The sequence below is a fragment of the Halichoerus grypus genome, chromosome 5 (genome assembly GCF_964656455.1).
Source record: "Halichoerus grypus chromosome 5, mHalGry1.hap1.1, whole genome shotgun sequence".
Classification (NCBI taxonomy): domain Eukaryota; kingdom Metazoa; phylum Chordata; class Mammalia; order Carnivora; family Phocidae; genus Halichoerus; species Halichoerus grypus.
Genome location: NC_135716.1, coordinates 144,573,217 through 144,593,735, shown reverse-complemented (window position 1 = coordinate 144,593,735; position 20,519 = coordinate 144,573,217). Strand labels below are relative to the sequence as shown.

General features: G+C 55.5%; 2 protein-coding genes across 5 annotated transcripts in view; one reads left to right on the top strand and one right to left on the bottom strand.

Annotated features, from left to right (window-relative positions):
* ACOT11 (acyl-CoA thioesterase 11) overlaps window positions 1–14,440 on the top strand; it is a 51,737-nt gene extending 37,297 nt beyond the window's left edge. For 3 of the 4 annotated variants that reach the window (XM_078073098.1, XM_036113998.2, XM_036113997.2), the window contains 10 exons: window positions 119–275; window positions 716–835; window positions 2,763–2,907; window positions 3,836–3,891; window positions 4,709–4,775; window positions 5,149–5,232; window positions 5,924–6,057; window positions 8,618–8,749; window positions 9,406–9,532; window positions 10,271–14,440. In XM_078073098.1, the coding sequence (XP_077929224.1) occupies window positions 119–275; window positions 716–835; window positions 2,763–2,907; window positions 3,836–3,891; window positions 4,709–4,775; window positions 5,149–5,232; window positions 5,924–6,057; window positions 8,618–8,749; window positions 9,406–9,532; window positions 10,271–10,426 (1,178 nt within the window). In that variant the 3' untranslated portion in view covers window positions 10,427–14,440. Of the gene's footprint in view, window positions 1–118; window positions 276–715; window positions 836–2,762; window positions 2,908–3,835; window positions 3,896–4,708; window positions 4,776–5,148; window positions 5,233–5,923; window positions 6,058–8,617; window positions 8,750–9,405; window positions 9,533–10,270 lie in introns of all 4 variants that reach the window. The other variant, XM_078073097.1, reaches the window with a different exon arrangement.
* FAM151A (family with sequence similarity 151 member A) lies at window positions 10,584–17,298 on the bottom strand. The gene is made up of 7 exons (XM_078073099.1): window positions 17,094–17,298; window positions 15,956–16,108; window positions 15,032–15,191; window positions 13,434–13,658; window positions 12,613–12,752; window positions 11,718–11,861; window positions 10,584–11,257 (listed from the first exon to the last, which is right to left on the bottom strand). Exons 1-7 carry the CDS (start codon window positions 17,113–17,115, stop codon window positions 10,584–10,586), a joined length of 1,518 nt encoding a protein of 505 aa, XP_077929225.1. The 5' UTR covers window positions 17,116–17,298.
* Between the last annotated feature and the right edge of the window lie 3,221 nt (window positions 17,299–20,519).

Below are 20,519 nucleotides of genomic sequence, written 5' to 3'. Positions count from 1 at the left end.
AATCTGGGTGACCGGGAATGCTGGTGGCGGGGGATTCCCTGGGTTTGCCCCGTGGGAGGGTCTGCCCTTGGGAACCTCTCCGCTTCCCACCTCCCTCCCTCTGCCCTTCCCGGGTCAGATCTGGAAAGCAGGGACTGCAGCTGCATGGTGCCGGCCGAGAAGACCCGCGTGGAGAGCGTGGAGCTGGTCCTGCCTCCTCATGCCAATCACCAAGGCAATACCTTTGGGGGTCAGATCATGGCCTGGATGGAGAACGTGGCCACCATCGCAGCCAGGTGAGGGGAGAGCGCACTGTCTCTGCCTCCCCTCCTTTCTCTCCCTCTTTCCCTTGGCCCGCTCCTCCTGGGGGAGAAACCCCAGCTTGGTGTTGGCGTTCAAGGCTTCAGGAGCTTGGCTGTTCTGTTAGGGAAACCTAGGGCTTTCAGACCCAGAGAGCCAGAGAGGAGTGATTTTTTCCTTGAGCTGGCCGTTCCCTCCGCGCAGTCCTCATCACCTGCGTGGGAAATGCCACCTCCCTGGCCCTGCACTGCAGCCTCCCATTGACCTGGCCCTGCCTGCTTTCTTCCTGTATCTTATGCTCCGCGTACCTCAAGCCATTTGCCTTTCCCATTCCTGTCCTCCGGGTTGCCATTTTGGGCAGGGGAGAGGCTGGTCCAGGCCTGTGGCAGAAGCACTGGGGCATTTGTCCTGTCTCTCCGACCCCTGCCTCCTCCAGCCGCCTGTGCCGCGCCCACCCTACACTGAAGGCCATTGAGATGTTCCACTTCCGGGGCCCCTCCCAGGTCGGGGACCGCCTAGTGCTCAAGGCCATCGTGAACAACGCCTTCAAACATAGGTAAGGAGTGGGACCAGGGCCCCCTGGGATTGAGGGCTCTTCCTGACCCAATTGCAAAGCTGCCAGGAACCCTTTCCCCTGCAGATGAGGCCCATGAGGTCTAAACCCTGCCCAGCTGCAGGGCGCCTTCACCGTGACTGAGATGCAGCTCTGCCCTTCCCTCCTCTGGGCTCCCCAGCCCCGTGGCTCCTGTGGTCTCAGAGCAGACCCTATGCTCAGCGTGTCTCTGTCTCTCTTCCCGGCTCCTGCCTCTGGGCCTGGCGCACTGTGAGTGCTCACATCATAGGGCCCCCTCTTGCCAGTGTTCCATCATTTATCAAATCCTTCCCTTTCTCCTAAAACAACAATTCGTTCCCGGAGCCCTTAATTTGGAATGAAACCTAATACCTCCGAGAAAGCTTACTTTAAATATGTATCTTTGTTGGTGATTTCAAAGATCATAATGTAATTGTTAAAAGTGAGGGAGCCACGGGGCACCTGGGTGGCTCAGTCCATTAAGCGTCTGCCTTCGGCTCAGGTCATGATCCCAGGGTCCTGGGATTGAGCCCCACATTGGGCTCCCTGCTCAAGGGGGAGTCTGCTTCTCCCTCTCCCTCTGCCCTTCCCCCTGTTCATGCTCTCTCTCTCAAATAAATAAATAAAATCTTTAAAAAGAAAAGTGAGGGAACCAGGCTCCCTGGGTTCAAGTTTGGCTCACCTTTTACTGGGTGTGTGGCTTTAGGCAAGTTACTCAACATCTCTGAGTTTCAGGGGTTTTTTTTTATAGCTGTACTCTTTATTTGTTTATTTATTTATTTCAGGGAGAGAGAGAGAGAGAGCCTGCGAACAGGGGTGGGGGTCAGGGGAGGACCAGAGGCAGAGGGAGAGAGAGAATCACAAGCAGGCTCCGCGGTCAGTATGCAGTCCCACACGGGGCTCCATCCCACGACCCTGAGATCATGACCTGAGCCAAAATCAAGAGTCAGACGCTCAACTGACTGAGCCACCCAGGCGTCCCACTCGAGCTTCAGCTCTTTTGCCTGTAAAATGGGGCTCACCACAACAACATCATAGTTGTGAGGATTCAGTGAGGTCTTACTGGTAGCCTGCCAGGGAAACTGTGCAGTGCAGGATTATTATTACTGTTATGGTCATCACTCAGTCTGCCGCTGTGCGGGGGGAAGGGAGGGGACGCCCTGAACTAGGAACTGCAAGGCCCCCCTTCCAGCTCGGCTTCCCTTCCTGGCTGCTGTGTGACCTTGGCCCAGTGACTGTCCTGTTCTAGGTCTTTGTTCCCCCTCCGCAGAACGTCCACATGCTGGGATCATAGAGCTTCCTAAGCGAGGGGGGTGGGTGAGGGTGGCTGCTTTTTATAATTCATGAAGATGGATATATAGAAATAGCAGCAACTGAGCTGTCAGGAGCACGGCTGTTAGAGCTTTGTGAAGATGTGCGTAAGGGACATTTTTCCAGGTAGGCTCTGCACCCCCACCTTCATGCTCATGTCCTTCCAGAATCCTTTGCAGTTTACATTGCATATTATATACATATATGTACACACATGTGTATATTCTTATGTGTACATATTATATACATATATTACATTACATATTATATATACATATATATGTACATACGTGTGTGTGTGTGTATACACACTTCTTTATTGCCCCATTCCCTAGCTGTTAGCCCATGAGCGCGTGGACCGACCCAGTTTATTCACTTCTGTGAGCCCAGTGACTAGCATAGGGCCAGACATGTAGTGGGTGCTCTGTAAACACTGATGAAAGGGAACAGTTCTGGGTTTCCTACCAGAGGGATTCTGATCCGGGCTGCTGGGAGAGCTGCAGGAGTGTGCGTGTGTGCACGGGCGTGCGTGTGTGTTGGGGAGCGGGCACGGGCTCAGGAAGGTCCGTCCAGCATGGGAGCGGCCGTCCCTGTCCTTCAGCATGGAGGTGGGCGTGTGCGTGGAGGCTTACCGCCAGGAGGCTGAGACCCATCGGCGGCACATCAACAGTGCCTTCATGACCTTCGTGGTCCTGGACGCGGATGAGCAGCCTCGGACACTGCCCTGGATTCGGCCCCAGCCTGGGGTGAGTGGCACCCTGCCCCACCACCAGCTCCCCTCTCTCCCTGCCCAGGGGTGGTGGGGCCTGCTAGCCCCTGACACAGCCGGGGAGTGACGGGCTCAGCCCTGCTCCTCTGTCGGGGCACAGCCAGCTCGCAGTGCCCCGTGACCCCCAGAGATGCCCCTTGTGCTAGGCAGGCACCTTGGTCTGCCTGGAAGAACTCGGCCCCGTGTATGGGTCTAGCTCAGTTAGGTGCCTCCCAGGGGGGAGAATTGGCTGGGAAAACCCCGCACTCCGCAGCTGGGTGTTGGCGGGGATGGGGTTGGGGGAGGGGGGCCCGACAGACGAGGGGCGGTGAACAGTCCACAAGGGCCTCTCAGCCTGTGCCGGTTAATGTTGATGAGTGGGGAGACGTCAGAAGCACTGGTTAAGAGGGTGGGCTCCGGGTCAGGCCATCAGGGTTCCGTTCCTGGCCCCACTCCTTACCCCTGCGACCTTGGGTAAGCCACTCACCTTTCTGTGCCTCAGTTTCCTCCTCTGTAAAATGGGGCTAATATGAGTACCAACTTGAGAGGGTTGTGGCGAGGCTTGACATTCTGCACGGAAGGCACTTTAGAAGAGTGCCTGGTAGCAGCAAGTAGCCAGGAAATGTGGGTTCTTACTAGCACTGTCTGTGCAGAGGAGGATGTCGAGGTCCAGCGAGGGTAGGTGGTGTTCCCAGAGTCACTCAGAGAGTCTGGGGGAAGCTAGGGCTGGAGCTCAGAGACTCGGCCCTTTCCTGTCTGGGCTGCTTTGCCTCAGGCTACCCCCGTGAGACCTGAGCTCCACATCAGGGCTGCAGGGCCTCCTCGGGCCTTGGGGGGCAGACAGTAACACGGGAGTAGGAGTGGGGAGCAGGGCACAAGCAGCTCGTCTGGCCCGCACCACAATCTGTCCCTGCGTCTCTCCCCAGGATGGCGAGCGGCGCTACCGAGAGGCTAGTGCCAGGAAGAAGATCCGACTGGACAGGCAAGTGCGGGTTGGGTGGTGGGAGGGGACATGGGTTCAGGGCTGTCCACCTGCTCCCCAGGCCCCAGGGACCACCATTTCTTCAGTGCCGTCCCTGGGTTGGGCACTGGGCTGGGCCCTTTACGTCCACACAGCCTCTCTACCCAGGGGTCTTCCTGGCCCCTTATCCAGGTGAGGACACTGAGCACAGAGGGATGAGGCGGCCATGGGCACACAGATATAGGAATGATGGGCAGAGTGCGAATTTGAACTTGGTGGGGTCCGGCCACTTCTGAATCCTGGGTTCCTTCCGTTGACCCTGATGTGTGGTGGGCAGATGAAGAAAGGTCCCTAGAGGAGAGGCAGTTGCTCAAGACACACAGCCAGGTGTGAACCACTGCTGCCGAAGCACTTTCCAGAGTGGAAAGTGCTGGAAGTACACTGAGGTTTGCTCTCTGTGCGGATAGGAAAAGTGTGCATCTCCGGAGCACTTATCATAGGCTGACCCCCGTCCTCATGATGACCCCACGAGGCAGATGCAACACCCAATCCCACTGTTGAGAAGAGGCCGCTGAGGCACCAGGGCGAAGCTGCTTTAGCAAGAGTTAACCGCTCAGGGAGGGTGCGGGGACTGAGCCTTCCCCCGGCACCCTGCCCCTGGCCTTGCTCTGCTTCTGAATGAGTTTGTATGCTCTCAGCTCCCGTTTTCTGGGTGCCCAGCCTGTCTCCATGGCCAGACAGGAGTCCCTCCCCCACTGCTGGGCTGAGCACCCGGAGCAAAGTCTTCTGAAAGACCTGGGCTCCCCAGGGACCATGGTTGTCCTCTTCCCTCTCCCAGGAAGTACATCGTGTCCTGTAAACAGGCAGAAATGCCCCTCTCTGTCCCCTGGGACCCTAGCAACCAGGTAAGGCCTTCTGCTCTGAGGGGACAGTCCACCGGCCCATGTTGGGACCGGGGAGGGGGTACCCTGACTCTGCATTCTTGTCAGAATGGGTTTGGGAGTAGGCCTAAAGGGGACAGGATACTGTGTCATGACTCAAGATTGGTACAGTTAGCAAGGGACTTTCCTTGGTCCCCGTTTGGCAGGAGGGAGCTGAGGCCCCGAGATGAGCATCACACAGCAAGTCTGCCCAAGGGGGCCTTCTGTCCCAAAGCCCAGGGCCCGGCCCCCACCCCCCTTCACAGCCCAATGTCCTCTCCCCCGGTCCAGCGTGGCCCTGGCCCAGAGCCCCCGAGGAAGGGGAGAAGGTGAGGCTTCTCTGTGTGTTCTGGTCCAGGTGTACCTGAGCTACAACAATGTCTCCTCCCTGAAGATGCTCGTGGCCAAGGACAACTGGGTGCTGTCTTCGGAGGTCAACCAGGTAGCTGACCCCACCCAGCAGCAGAGGTGGCTGATCTCAAGCAACAGAAGTTCTCTCAACCACTCATGTCAAAAGGGGATTTCTTTTTTTTTTTTTTTAGTATTTTATTTATTTATTTGAGAGAGAGAGAGAGAGTAGGTTGAGAGAGAGCGAGCACATGAGTGGGGATGAGGTGCAGAGGGAGAGGAAGAAACTCCCACAGGACCTGGAGTGGAGAACCCCCAAGTCTTTCTCTCCTGCCCACCCACCATCTGGCCCCCAACCCCTCATCTCTACTGTTCTCTGCCCTGCTGCTTCCTCCCTGCAGAGATAGGGCCAATGGAGAAGCCTGGGTTGAGGGAAGACGTGAGCTCTGCCTGTGCCCTGGGGAGAGTCACTTCCCCCCCCCCCCCCGTGACATTAGGGGCTTTAACAGGCGCCTGGCTCCGAGGACCCATTCCATTGTTGCCTTAGTCACTGCTTCCTACTGCACCCTCCTGTCCCCCTGCGCTGAATTCTCTCAGCAGCCCCTTTTCATGGGGATGGGACTGAGGCTCAGAGAGGTTGAGTCACTTTTTCACAGTCACACAGCAAGTCAGTGGCAGCCCTGAGCTGCCAGCCCCAGGCCTCCAGCATCTGAGTCAGCCCAGTCCATCACCCGGCGTAGCTCGGGGACGGGGCACGGCACGAGGCTGCCCTCTGTCCCCTGCAGGTCCGCCTGTACACTCTGGAGGAAGACAAGTTCCTCTCCTTCCACATGGAGATGTCAGTGCACGTGGACACCACCCAGGCCTTCCTGCTGCTCTCGGACCTGCTTCGGAGGCCCGAGTGGGACAAGCACTACCGGTGAGGGCCAAGGTGCCAACGGGGCAGGGTGCTTTGCTCAGGTCTGGTGGGGAAGCTGGGCCCTCAGGTGTCCCTTGCTGAGCCATCCCCCATTATGCTCAGCCCCTCCTAGCCGGCTAAAGCCGGGCATGGGGGGAGGGGGGAATTGTAGTTATGTGTTGGGTGGGTGTCAGAGTCAAGGGCATTCTGAGCCCTCAGGGAAGAGACTGAACCTGGAGTTGGAGTTGGAGGCCTGGGTTTAAGTCCTGTTTCTAGGGGTGCCTGGGTGGCTCAGTCATTAAGCGTCTACCTTCAGCTCAGGTCATGATCCCAGGGTCCTGGGATGGAGCCCCGCATCGGGCTCCCTGCTCCGCGGGAAGCCTGCTTTTCCCTCTCCCACTCCCCCTGCTTGTGTTCCCTCTCTCGCTGTGTCTCTCTCTGTCAAATAAATAAAATCTTAAAAAAAAAAAAAAAAAAGCCCTGTTTCTGACCCAACTGGCTTTGTGACCTTGGGCAAGTCCCTTCCCCTCTAGGCCTGTTTTCCTCCTCTTAAAATGGGTACTTGAGGTGTAGGTCATGCATTTGCACTCTGGGATAGAGCAGTGATTTTCTTTCTTTTTTTTCTTTTAAATCTCCCCTTTTTGTTTTTTCTTTTAAATTTCCCCTTTTTTTATTTTTTATTTTATTTATTTATTTGAGAGCGAGAGAGAGCACAAGCAGGGGGAGGGACAGAGGCAGAGGGAGAAGCAGGCTTCCTGCTGAGCGGGGAGCCCAATGCAGAACTTGATCCCAGGACCCTGGGATCATGACCCGAGCCAAAGGCAGACGCTTAACCGACTGAGCCACCCAGGCGCCCCTAGATCAGTGATTTTCAAACCATGTTCTGTGGAGTTCTGTGTCCCCACAGGAAGCTCAGGGACCACTTGGTGGGGGTTAGAAGGCCGAGGGGGCGGGTGGGCCCCCTCCCAGCTTCAAGGGAACTAATGGGACGGCCAGTTTGATAAATTCACCCAGTTTGCCAGCTCTTCTTAGGAATATGTGCGTGTATATGTTATTTTTGAATGTAGTGAGTTACTGAATATAAATGTTATTCCTAGGAATACGTTTGTTCCCCGAATTTACTGATTCTCCATGTGAATATTTTCTTCCTGAATTTAGCCAAGGAAGATAAATCTGTTCTTAGGAAAACAAGCCAAAATTTCAGTATTTAATATGAGAATGTTAAAGTTGAACCTGGTATTTTTTCAAATTCCTTTAAAGTCATTTTCTGTTGTGCCAACACCTTACTTTGGTCATTTCTCCCGTGGCTGCTTTACGAGGAGCCTATATTCCCAAGTATATCCATAAGGAGGGTCTGTGTGTATGGAAGTTCAGTGAGCAGGTTGTCTGGCGAGTTGAGTTTTGACAAATTGCCTTCCCCTTCCTACCCCCCATCTATCTTACCAGAGTGGGCCTACTTGTGGTTGTTTTTACACAGGCTTTCTGTTTAAGATTTGGTGCATAAAAGGCTATTGCTTTAAAAAGCCTTGGTCAGGGGATGCCTGGGTGGCTCAGTTGGTTAAGTGTCTGCCTTTGGCTCAGGTCATGATCCCAGGGTCCTGGGATTGAGCCCCTCATCTGGCCCTTTGCTCAGCAAGGAGTCTGCTTCTCCCTCTTCCTCTGCCTCTCCCCCCACTTGTGCTGTCTGTCTCTCAAATAAATAAAATCTTAAAAAAAAAACAAAACAAAGTAAAAAGCCTTGGTCTAGGTGACCCCAAGCCTATTGGTAGTGACATTCTACAAAGCTGGGAGGTAATTTGGTGGTGGATGTTGGGGGCATTGGGCCTATGGTAGGAAGGCTTCTTGGAGGAGGCAAGCTGCTGTGGGCCTTGAAGGCTAAGTCAGATCTCCATACTTGATGGGATTGGAGCGGGGGAGTGTCCAAGGGGAAAGGGAGCCCTTAGCTGCTTCCCCCCACCCTGCCCATAGCGCCCTGTTCATGAGGCAGCCTCTGAGGGTGGGTGGGAGAGCAGGGAAGAAGGTGGCAGCGTCGGACATGGTCATACATGTTTCTGTGCGTGCGTATTGGTGTAAGCCTGTGTGTGTGTACCTGGACACATATGTGCAGTGTGCCTGGGCCTGAGGGGCAGAGCTCTGGCCCCCGACAGTCTGGGCACATCCCAGCTCTGCTTCCTTAATGCCTATGGATCTGTACAATGGGGATGCTGAGAGGACCTATTGCATCAGCTGCTGTGGGATTAAATGAGAGAGTACGTGGAAAGCACTTGGAACAGTGCCTGGCACACGGCAGCTGCTCCTACCCAGTAAACTGTCACACATCTGTGTGGGGCTGTGTCTGCACTGGTGGGTATCTACGTGAGTCTGTGTGTGCTCACAGGCGTGCCTTTGTGCTTATCTTTGTTCCCGTGTCTGTTTGCATTTGCGTGTGTATGTGTCTATGTGTGTTCCCGTGTGTTCATGCGTGCTTGGCCTGGCCTTCCTGCCCTCCTGTGGCCCCTGCTGAGCACGGTAGGGGGTAAAGTGTCCCCCAGACATCTGCTCAAGAAGGAGCCCGAGTCCTGACCTCTGGGCCTCCCCATAGGAGCGTGGAGCTAGTGCAGCAGGTGGATGAGGACGATGCCATCTACCATGTCATCAGCCCTGTCCTTGGTGGCGATGCCAAGCCCCAGGACTTTGTGATCCTGGCCTCTCGGCGGAAACCTTGTGACAATGGGTAGGTGCCGGCCTGCGGAGGCGGGAGGCGGGCAGGAGGGGTCATCAGCTTAGACTCAGAGCTCTGTTTGCTGTGTGGGACTCCAGGCACCGCTTGGCTTTTAGGGGCTGCCCTGGCCTTGCTGTGGGTAAAATGGAGGACGAGGGGACACATCTCGCCTCTGGTCACGGGTGCTCTAAGGCAGGGTGGTCTCCATCCCTGGGGTGGCAAGGCTGCCTCACCCCAGGCATGGCAGGCCCTTGCTCACGTGGCCACCTCCTTGGCCTCCACCCTCTGAAGGCCCCACGTTGACTGAAGAGGGATAAGGCCGCCAGCTCGCCAGGATGCACCGTATCACTTCTGCTGGAGACAAGCACAGAAAAGTGAAGCATGAAATCCCAAAGCGTGAGACTCCTTTGAGCATCTGCAGTGGAGGGGCTTTTCCAGAAAATCTGCAAGGAAACCACGCTGGCTCCTGGCAAATTCAGGGCTGCTAACGCACAAGCACGTCCTCTCTCTAGCCTGGCCCAGAGCCAGCTGTCGGGCCTTTTAAGAGTTTATGTGCCTCAGAGTCTGGTGAGGGGGTCTGTGCGGAGGGGGCTCCGAGGCCTGAACTGGGCGGAAACAGGCCCTCACCTTCTCCTCCTGTGCCCTTGTCCTCCCTTGCTCGGCTCCAGGGACCCCTATGTCATCGCGATGCGGTCAGTTACGCTGCCCACACACCCCGAGACACCAGCATATAGGCGCGGGGAGACCCTCTGCTCGGGTTTCTGCTTCTGGAGAGAGGGGGACCAGCTGACCAAGGTGAGGCCGGTGTTCCCTTACCACCCCCCCACGTCCCCCCAAAGCCACATGCATGTCCAGAGCTCTGTGCTGTGGGCTCAACTCCATACCTGGGTCCCACCTGCAGGCTCTCTTCTAGCTCGGGGGAGCCTAAGAGTGTTAGGGGCTGAAAACATAAGATCTGTGCAGAGATAAGACAGTAGGGTTTTGGAAAAAGCTCTGGATGCTGAGGGCAGAGGCCTGGGTTCTGACCTAAAATTCATCTCTTTACTTGTATACCTCTCTTGTCTGGGAAGGCTTTATATGGCTCTCAGGGCCCATAAAACTCAGCAGGGCAGTCAGTGCTAATTGAAACTGTGGGGGAGGAGGCCGGGTGGGGGGGAACTGCAGCTCCCCGCCTCAGGGCCCAGGTAGGGATGAGGCTGGTGTTCGCTAACTTACAATACACTTACCTCGGACTTCTCAGCACAGTCCCCGAGCTTATTTCTAACTTGCTTCCATGACCCTAGAGCACCATTTGTATGTGCTGGGCTGTGGAGACCCAGCCGTCCTCCAGAACCTCCCGCATCTGAACTGTGTGTGGTGACTGAGGGAAGCGGGGTTGTCAACCCCCAGAAGAGGGGTCACACCATGTCATCTTCTAGGGCCCCAGGGTGCTGGCTTGGATCTGCTGCCCTTCCCACCTGGCTCCTGCCCACGGGCTCCCCGCCCCCTCCCCCTGCCCAGCTCCCTGAATGTGGCTTCCTTCCCATCCTGCAGGTGTCCTACTACAACCAGGCTACCCCGGGCTTTCTCAACTATGTGACCACCAACGTGGCTGGTCTCTCCTCAGAGTTCTACACCACGTTCAAGGCTTGTGAGCAGTTCCTGTTGGACAACCGGAACGATCTGGCCCCCAGCCTGCAGACCCTCTAAGCCCCCGGCAGTGGCCACTGCACACCCAATCCCCCTCCATCCTGCCCCCAGGGACACACATGCAGCGCACTGAGGCAGGCAGGGGCATTTATTCCTTGCTGCCTCCCCCGTGGGAAGCCTGGAGCCAGGGGCCCACCGGCCCAGCACCCATGGGTGCTCAGTTCCCTCCAGCATCTGCCAGCAAGTCTTCGCGGTAACTCGGGGGCAGCCGGTAGTAGACTCGGGTCCTGTCCACAGCCCTGGCTCCCAGCAGCCCCGCCCGCACCGATGCATAGTCGTCCCCCTCAGGACGGTGCTCCACCGTGACAGTGGCCCGGGGGGAGGCCGCCAACAGCCTGGCCACCACCCCAGCCGGGTTCGGGCCCAAGAGCCCGGCCTGCAGCTGGAAGGACACAGGTTGCCAGAGACCCCGGCAGAGCTCCAGCATATCCGCAAGCAGCTGGTCCCGGTAGCCGCCGCCCAGCGCCTCCTCAGGCCAGCCTGGTGCCACCGTCACGTGGGGGAACACCTCAGCCACAGTTGTCAGCAGCTCCCTGCCGGCCACGTGGCCAGGGGCCGCAAAGCTGCCATGGGAGACTGTGGCCCCGATCCACACAGGCCGAGGCAGGTGGCCCAGGGCAGACAGGCGGGCCAGCGTGGCCAGGGCCGGCCGGAGGGCTGAGGGCTCTGCTATGAGCAGATGGACACCCCAGCCCCCGGGCCGCCCGGCCAGCTGCAGGAGGCAGGACTCCAGCGGCGGGGCGGGACCTCCCGGGGCGCGTATGACGGGCACGGCGTCCTTGGCTGCAGGCCCCTGGAGGCCAACGGTCAGCAGGATCATGCCTTCTCCGTCTGAAAGAGGCAGTGGACGGAGGCGGCGAAGTGTCAGGAGTTCGGGTGATGGTGGGCTGTCAGAGGCCCTGTTAAAGGGGTGGCAATGGGGCGAGGGCAGCCAAGGAGAAGCTGGTGCCCCGACTGCTGAGATCTGTCGAGGGTCCGGGCTCCGGGTGGAAAGGCTGCTTTATAAATGTGCCTGGGGCTCATCCGACCATCTGAACGACATGATCAGCTGCTAGCTCGGCTCTTGGCCTTTGACTGGGGCCTGGGCCTGCCTCTCCTGCAGTAGATAGGGCTCAGGGCTCAAGGGCACTGACGGTTAGGGGCCCCTGCCCGATACCACTGCACTCGGCCACCATGGCGTCCAGCACATTGCCGCAGTAACAGAGGCCTTAGCTTCCTGCCCCGAGCAAAGGAATCCCCCCTCTCCCCCCACAGTTTAGCTAGGAGCACAGGGGCTGAAGGCAGGCCTTACCTGGGAGGCTGACTGTTGCTGTTCTTCTGTTGCCCTGGAGGTCAGGAACCAGCCACTCCACGCTCAGACCGTCCCCCCCAGGGGGCTGGAGGAGAGGGATCAGGCTGCCTCCCGTGTAGTAAATGCGCTTCCGTGTGGCATTTGCTGTGGGGCCCCAAATTGTCAAGATGCACTGGCCACCATTCACGGAGCCCCTTCTCTGAGTCCTGTGTCTACACACAGTCTCTCTCAGCCTCACAGCACCCTTCCAGGCAGACGTACTCCCATCAGAGATTACAAGGAGGGATTCCCCAAGGTCCCACAGCCACCCGGGGTTAGAACCTGATGGAACCAAGTCTGCCAGCCCCAAAGCTGGAACTCCCTCTCCCCGCACCGGCATGGCTCCCATGGTAGGAATGTTGAGTCTCGTGGGTTGCCTTTGAGATGGCTTAACTGCAGGCTCTCCTAGGTCCAGGGTCAAGGGAATGAGGGGTCTGGACAAGCAAACGGGTAGTATCTGGGTCTTTGATTAGTAGGTACATTGGTGTGGGGGGGGGCGGTCTCTGAGGAGCTACGCTGTAAGGGAAACGCACATGGGGTTTGGAATTTGCTGGGTTCCAATCTAAGCTGTGCTATGTACAAGGGAATGACTTGGTGTAGATTATTTTACTGGTCTGAACCTCAGTTTCCCTATCTATAGAATGGAATCACTGCTTCCTGGATATTTGAGGCTTACATAGCATACCATACCCACGTCTGGCATACAGTAGGTGCTTAAAAGAATTCTTTGACCCGATTCCACCCAGAATTTTCCCTTCTGATGCCTCACCCCTCCAGCTCTGCTCCACTGTCCACCAAATGCTGCCCGCAGAATCCAGCCCTACCAGCTTCCCTGGCCGCCCCACACCCCTCCTACCGGCCAGTTGCTTGAACTGTGACAGGACAGGCTCAAAGAGGTCATAGTAGACTTGGTGGGAAGCGCTGTTGTCTCGGACATAGAGGAGATCATCCACCGACACGGGGTCCAAGACACCCTGCCACAGCGTCAAGCTGTACCTGGGGCCCAGAGACCAAGCTCAGCACCTGCCTGGGCCCAGCAAGGTCCTCAGTCCCACTCTTGTGCTCAGAACGGGACCCTAGCTGGGCAGGGATAGAGTAGCTGGCCTCCAGCTTCCCACCAGCCCCTTCTCCCTGAGAACTGCCCCCCTTCCCAAGGGCAGAAGAAGTCACAGGGGCTTCAGGAAGGAAGAGTAAAGAGGCTGAGCAGGAGCGGCTGGCCCGCCCTGCCTCCTCACTGGGAGTATCTATTTCTGGTCCTGTCTTAGGAACAGGACAAGGACAGAAAGCGATGGGTACAGGCAGTGGGGAAGAAGTTAGGTGTGGAGGGGGAAGGGGACAGCCCTGGAACTCCTGTGGGAAGTGGCCGAGGAAGGTGGGACTAGGCAGTTGGGAGTCCCCCAATCCCTAGAAGACGATCCTGGGCACAGCTGGCTCCCATGGGAGGAAGACTTGCCACTAGGTCAAGTTATCCACTAATGGACTGGCTGCCTTGGGTGGTAGTAAGCAGCCCATCACCAGAGGTATACAAGCAGAGAGCAGGGATGCTGTAGAGGATGTGAGCACCAGTGGGTATTGGACAGATATGGTTAAGTGGCTGGGATCTCCCCAGGGAGTAACAGTGCCCGGGGGGTGGGTCTGGTGGATCAGGGGCTGTGGCAGGGGCCTGGGAGTTTTCACCTCTTCGATTGGCCCAGCAGCCAGCTGAAGTGGGGCCAGGCCGCCCGTACCATGACAGCCCGCACGGGGAAGGTGACCCTCTGTGGCAGTGTGCCCACCAGCTCCTGCATCCTCTCCACCATGGCTCGGGTGTATGTCCTGTTCAGGAACAGCGGCACGTAGAGGGTGGTCCAGCCTGGAGACAGGGTGGCCTCAGGATACTTCTCCTGGACCAAGGCCAGGAACCTGCGGAGAATCAGAGACACTGGTCTTTGAGAGCCTTGCTGGCCCCTTCCTCATCTCCTGGGTTCCCATCACTGGGCTAGGAAGTGGCAAGTCCTGTTGAATGTAGAGTATAAGGACCGAAGCTGAGTCCTAAAGAACAGAAGTGACTTAAGGTCCTACAAATGGGGCATGGACTTTGGAGTCAGGGGGTTCTGGGTTCAGGTCCTGGACTCTATAACCTTGGGCAGCTCAATTCAACCTCTTTGATTCTCAAAGACGTCATCCCTTCTGGTAGGGCAGGGCCTCTTCAGCATCCCCATTTGGACAGGGGAGACAAGCCAGGGCCCCAGATATGGGGATCTACACTCTGCCACTTGTCTCTGAAGCTTCAGATTTTTAAATTCCATGTAAATTTTCCCTTGAAAGAAACTTTAACAGAGGAATAATATTACCCTCTCCTCCTCCCCAAACTATTGAGTAAAATCAACACTCTAAGAAGATGAGCCATTATTTATCTTGGGCCACTGACTACATATTTTTCCAATGGCTGCTTTCCAAATGCACCTCAGTTTGAGAATCACAATAAATACTGGATGGATGGATGGAGAAATGGATGACTAGAATCAGGAAGGCCTGGCTTTGAATCTTTGCAATTTTTAGACCTAGGCCAGTCGTGTAACTTCGATGAGATAGTTCCTGTATTAATAAAATGAAAATATAATAATACCTACCTCATTCTCTGGATAACTAAAGTACTTTCTGAAACAGTGCCTGGGCACATAATAAACATTCAATAAATTAAATCTCGATTACTATCAGCTTTCTCTTCTGCAACATGAGGGGAGATGCTCCCAACCCGGCACTGCTAGGTAAGGGTCAAATTGGACACACTTTGTCCTTCTGTGTGGCCCTTCGTCTGTTGTTATGTGCAGCTGGTCAATGTGAAGGGTGTTGGTGGCAGTGCTGGGATTTCAGGGGGAGCTGGGGAAGGAGTTAGCACTTTTAGACTTTTCTCTAGCAGGCCAAGCCCTGCCTTGGTCACTGGGGATACAGAAAGGACTGGGCCCTGCCTGCCTTCTAGGAGTCCACTGTGGAGTAGGGGCTATAAACCGGTAATCTGGCAGTGATAGCCCAGTGAAATCAGGGCTGTGTTAGGAGGACGTGTTGAAGGCTCTCAGCAGCGTGGGATGTCAGGGTAGATTTGGGAGGAGGTAACGACTGGGAAATTTGGGCAAGGCATTCGAGGCAAAGGGAACAGCATGTGCAAAGGCTCAGAGGTCAGGTTATATGGTGTGGCTGGAGGTAAACTCAGCAAAGGTGCCCCGAGCAGTTTCTGTGCCAGATGGTGAAGGAAGAGAGCTGGACACAGCTGGGGCAGAGAAGTGAACACTCACTGTGTGGCATTGACCTCGATTGAGATGGGCACATTGGGGCCCCTCAGGATGTCCGCGTTGATCCACACAGGCCTCCGCACTCTCCCGTCCTCTGTCAGCCGCCGCAGGAGGTCCAGCGAGGGGCCCACAGCCTTGAGGCTCTTGAAGTCCAGTTTGATACCTGTGGGGAGGGCCCAAGGGCTTGGGGAAATGGACCCTCATGCTCAGGGCAGAAGGAACCAGCAGACACGACTTCCTGGAACAGAGAGAGCAGTGGGGTTGGGGGCAGGAGGTGGGCAGACAGGGACCAGACTCCAGCTGGGTGTGAAGAGGGCTTTCAAACAAGCCAAGCTACCCACAGAGGAAGGACCTGCCCCTGCCCCTGCCCCTGCCCCTGGGGGGAGAAAGCTGAGGCCAGCCAAGGGCTCAGACAGGGGTTGTCAAGCATCGGAGAAAAAGAGACTGTGGTTCTTGGACAGGGTAGGCTTAGAGCATCCTAAGCCAACTTAGCCTGAGTGCAAGTTCCTCAGCCTGCAGAAAGAGGCATTTGAGTAGAGGAGGGCCATGGAAGTGGAGGAGGGGCCCCTGTGAACAAAAGCCTGTCCTATTCAGGCAGCTGGGCGCTGGGGGTGAATGGCAACGGGGGGAACTGCAGGCAGATGAGGTTGTGAAGTTGGAGACGGCTGTTGAAAGCCAGGCCAAGGAGATGACACTTTGTCCCAGGAAAATGGGGAGCCATGCAGGGCCAAAGAGGGGAGTGACAAATTTGGTGTTTGTGGAAAGCTCACTCAGATGTACATGGTGGTGGTGGTGGTGGTGGAGGGAAGACAGAGTGGCTGAGTCTGGGGGCAGGACATGGTGAATGACAGAGGGGGATGCAGCCTGGGACTGGCCTGGCTTCAGCAGAGGACCAGAGGGCTTGGGAGGGGCTGAGAGAGTCCTTACCCTTCTGGGAAGAGGCCAGCACAGCCTCTAGCCACTGCTGCAGCGTGTTGTCACTGTAGATGGCTGGGGGGTGCGCCATGATGGGGACCCCTGTCTCGTTGGCTGTGTTGAGTCCTTCTACGGTGACGTCTGCCTCCAGGACCATGGCGCTGCCTGAGCAAGAGGCAGAACTTGGTCACTTCCTTTGAAAATTTTTTTCTTCTTTTTTCTCATCATCAAAGTATTACATGTTTATCAAAGAACATTTGGAGAATACAGAAAAGCAGGAAGAAGAATACTCATCCACATTTCCATCATAGTTCACATTTTGTATGTATTTTCTTCCGTTTTTGTCTATGTACGGTTTTTTATGCAGTTGAGACCACAATGCATTTGTAATTTTTAATCCTTTTCTTTCAATGACATTTTCACAATCTTCTGTCTCATTTTTTTTAGAGGCTATAAAAGCTCTGGTTGAGGGTCATTAGCTACCTCTTATTCCTGAGACAGTTTGGTAGCTTCCAATTCTTTGCTACTCAAATGATAACACAGTTTATCCTGGTGTTTGAATTATTTCTAGTCCCTACTTGTGGCATTTGAGTTAGGGCCACACGGGGTCATTTTTAAAGCCCACATTATTCAATTACCGTCCAGAAAAATTGTTCTGATTCATGTTCCTGCCTGAAGTACATAAGCTTGCCCACCTCCCTGCACCTTTATAGCACTGAGCCTTGTTATTTTAATTTTTAAATTTCTAAAACCCTGTCCTCCAGAGTTCGGTCTAGGAGGGAGCTAAGGCCTTCTCAATGGAAGCAGACTTGGAAAACTCTGCCAGGGCCACTGGCATTTGGGGTGTGCAGTGGAGGGAGGGGAAGGAGATCACGTTCGACTCTGCAACATCATAGACCCTTGGCATCAGAAGGGGCCTTTTCTCCTGGTTTATACTCACAACCTTCCGACCTCTCATCTCTAGCCCTGCTCCCCTGGAAGTCCATTCTCTACACGGCAACTAGAGTTTTCTAAACATGCACCTGCTCATGTCACTTTCTGTTAAAAAACAAAACGGCCCCACCCATTGCCCTTAGACTCAAACCCAAATTCCTTAGCATAGCCTCTGCGGTCCCGCATGACCCAGCCCTGACAAAATTTCCAATCTTACCCGAGTACCCCTCTCCCTCCATCTCTAGGTTCCAGCCCCTCCAGCTTCTGCAACATTACTGTGCACACAAATCATCCAGGAGCTGTTAAAATTCAAGCTCCTATCAGTGGGTCAGGGATGGGGCCGAGGTTCTGTGCATCTCACGGCTCCCCAGCCATGCCCAGGCTGCCGGGCCTTGGACTGCACTTCTAGTGAGGCTTGAATTTGTTCTGTCCTCCCATCTCTGGGCTCTTACTCCTGGTTGTTGCCTTGGCAACTCTCCCCTCCGCAGCTTTGCTAGGCTACCTTCTGCTCATCTGTTAGTGTTTGGCTTAAAATATCACTTCCTCAGGGAGGCCATGCCTGAACCCCATGCCCAGTCTGACTTAGTCATCCGCTTCGGGGCTACTCTTTTTGAGTGCTTAGCCCCATGTAATTGCTCACTTAGCATCAGCCTTCCTGAGTATAGGTACCAGGGTGGAGGGTCTGGGTCTGAATTGACCATCACTTGAATTTCTGGTGCCTAGATGGTATCAGGTCTGAAAAAGGAGCTTTAAAAATGGTTGTTGAATGATGAACACCTGAATGACTTAATGATAGAAAAGTCAAGCTCAGTAAGCCTAGGTCCACAAAGGTAAGAAAGAGCTTGGCCAAAGTCAGAGAATTTTTGCAGATTTCTCTAAAATCTAGGTGCCTGGATTTCCAGGAGGGGAAGAAGGTGAGTGCCGGGATGTCCCTGGCAGTGAGCCAGGCATTTCCCATCATCCTGTTTCCTCCAAATGTTGTGGATGCTGCTTCTAGGGCATGGGACTCCCAGGTTTCCTCATTGGCAAGATGGGGATGAGCCCCCCTGGGCCATGGAAACAGGACATGAACATAAAAACACGTTGTTAAACCATTAAGGGCTTTATGAAGGCAACTTTCATTTTCAGACTTGAGCACAAAGTTCTTTCTCATCTTAATTTATGGTTACTTGGGAATGCAGAGAGGGGGGTCTGAAAGGCTTGGGCCGCAGTGAGACCCACAGAAGCCAGGCTGGAACCCGGTTGGGGTGCAGGTAAGAGGGTAGCTCCTGAGAATGGTTGCATCGGAGTCTCCTTCCCATCCAATGGGGGGGCCAGTTCCAGTCTTGGGGGGGTGGGGGTGCATCGAGAGCCCTCTCTGAGTCCCGATGACCTCCTGATGCTGCTGCCTTGCTTAACTTGCACTAGCCAACCTCCCTGAAGACACTGAGTCCCTTGGAGACAAGGTCACATCTCACTCATTTCTAAACCCTTCTCCTGAGATCGACCCAGAGCAGGGACCCAGTGAAGTGAATTGGACTGAAGACCAGCAGAAAGTACATTCTGGACTTAACCTGCCTCCTTGCAATTGCCACCTAGGCCCAGCTTCTTCCTGGAAAAGTCTTCTCTCTTATCGTGGAAAGTTGTTACTTGCCTTCCAGATGCTGAATCTGAAGGTTGACATGTTTGGGTGGGGTGTGAGGGACGCACAAGCAAGGAGGGAAGGATCCATTTCCTGCAGCCCCAGAAGGGGAGGAGGGCTGGCCCCCCAAGGAACAGACAGGAAGTTATGGAGCCCCGCCCCCCAACATGGGGCAGGCCCCTGAACCCAGATTGCAGGCATGAGCGCCAGGACAAACAGCGATCGGTGTTACTCGGGCAGGGTACTTGTCTTTTCTGTGCCTCCTCTTTCTCGTTTACAAGAATTAAATAATAAGATAGCCCTGGTTAGGCATTCACTAAGTGTTAATCATTATTTACATGCAGTAGGCTCACTTAACTAGAGTCGCCCTATCCTCCCCCCGCCCCCTGCCGCCCTTCCCTTTGCCAGGGAGAGTCTGGTGTATTTCTGTACGCTCAGCATTATTTAGTTTGGATGATAAATGATACGGGAATTCTACCAATCCACATTTGGCAGAGGGAAAAACTGAACTGTGGACAGGTGAAGTCACCTGTCCCAAATCACTGTGCCACTAAAGAGCCAAGGTAGGATTTGAACCCAGTTCTGTCTGCCTCCCAGATCTTCGCTCTGTTCCCTTCTCTCCACGTGGAAGTCCGTTCATGTCCAAGATGACTTCACCAGCTCGGCCCTGCCCCTGGGTCTCACCCAGGGTCCCCACCCCAGCTGTGCGCCTCTTCCCAGAGGCCTACCGCAGGGACCTGGCAGAACCCTCAGGGAGGAAACTGGGCCTCTGGACCCCTGAGCTATGCTAAGGGGTACCTGTCCATGCTCCCTGCTGTTGGGCACTGCCTGGTTGGGGCCATTGGCCTTCTTCTTGGCCAAGGTCCTTATGTCGTGGGGCTGGGTCTCTCGTCCACTACCCCAGAGCCGCCATCATCACTCTGAATTGGAGGCTCAGGGGCATTTTCCAATTTGCTCAGCTTTTCTGCTCGTTTTTGATAGCACTGGGCCTCAAAGTCACGTCTTCTGGCTTCCACAGGCTTGGGGGGCAAGGACGTCCGAGCAGGCACAGCTGGCCATCACGGAAGGGGTAGCTGGGGCAGAGGACATCAGACATCTGGGTCGAACCCTAATGCCGCCACATACGTCATGCTGTCTCATCTCCACCTCTGCTCTCCCCCATCTCCTGCACCCCTGCCCTGGCCTGTCCCAGTCCTGGCAGCCAGACTTACTGCTCAGGGCCGCTTCCATCTCCTCCCGGCTGTTGGCAGCGTGGTACCAGGTGACCAGCAGGCCGTCGGGTTGGCTGATCTGGCCCAGGCTCTGCAGGTAATCCAGCATGTCTGCGTCGGGGCGGCAGGCCGCATCCTGCTCACAGTCTGGAATGGAAGCCAAGCGAGCTGTTAGCCTCAATTCTCGCCTCTGCCCAAGATTCCCGTCTGTTCATCCCACTGACCCTCCCTGGGCTCCCAGGGTGTGTCCAGCTCTCCATCTAGCAGAGGGACAGGGGGACCCCAGAGCCATCAAGTGCTACGAGAAATACGTGGGCTCCTGGGCACAAGGAGCCCCCATACCAGCATGGGCAGTCAGGAAGTTTACAGACAGAGGAGGGAACATTTAAGGGGGCTTTGAGGATGGGTGTAAATTTGACAGAAAAGGGGGACAGAGAGAACAGTATCAGCAAAGGCTGGGCTGAAGGACAGAGTGTGGTCACCTGGAGGAACAGCCACTGGCCGGTACAGATGGCCTGAGACATGGAGAGGGCAGGCCTGGAAAGGGGTGTTGTGATCAGGCTGTAAATGGCCATGAACGCCAGCAAAGGGGTTGGCTGTGTGCTGAGGGCAAGGCGGGCTTGTGTTTAGCAAGATCTCATGGGCTGCAGAGTGAGTACTGGCTGGGAGAGTAGGCTGCAGACGAGACTGTGTGCAGGGAAACCGCAGCAGGCGTCAAGGACACCAGAGGCCTGGGAGCTCGCGGGCAGGGAGGGCAGAGGGTGGGAAGGCAGAAGCCTCAAGACGCCAGGCCTGAGGGTACAGACACGAG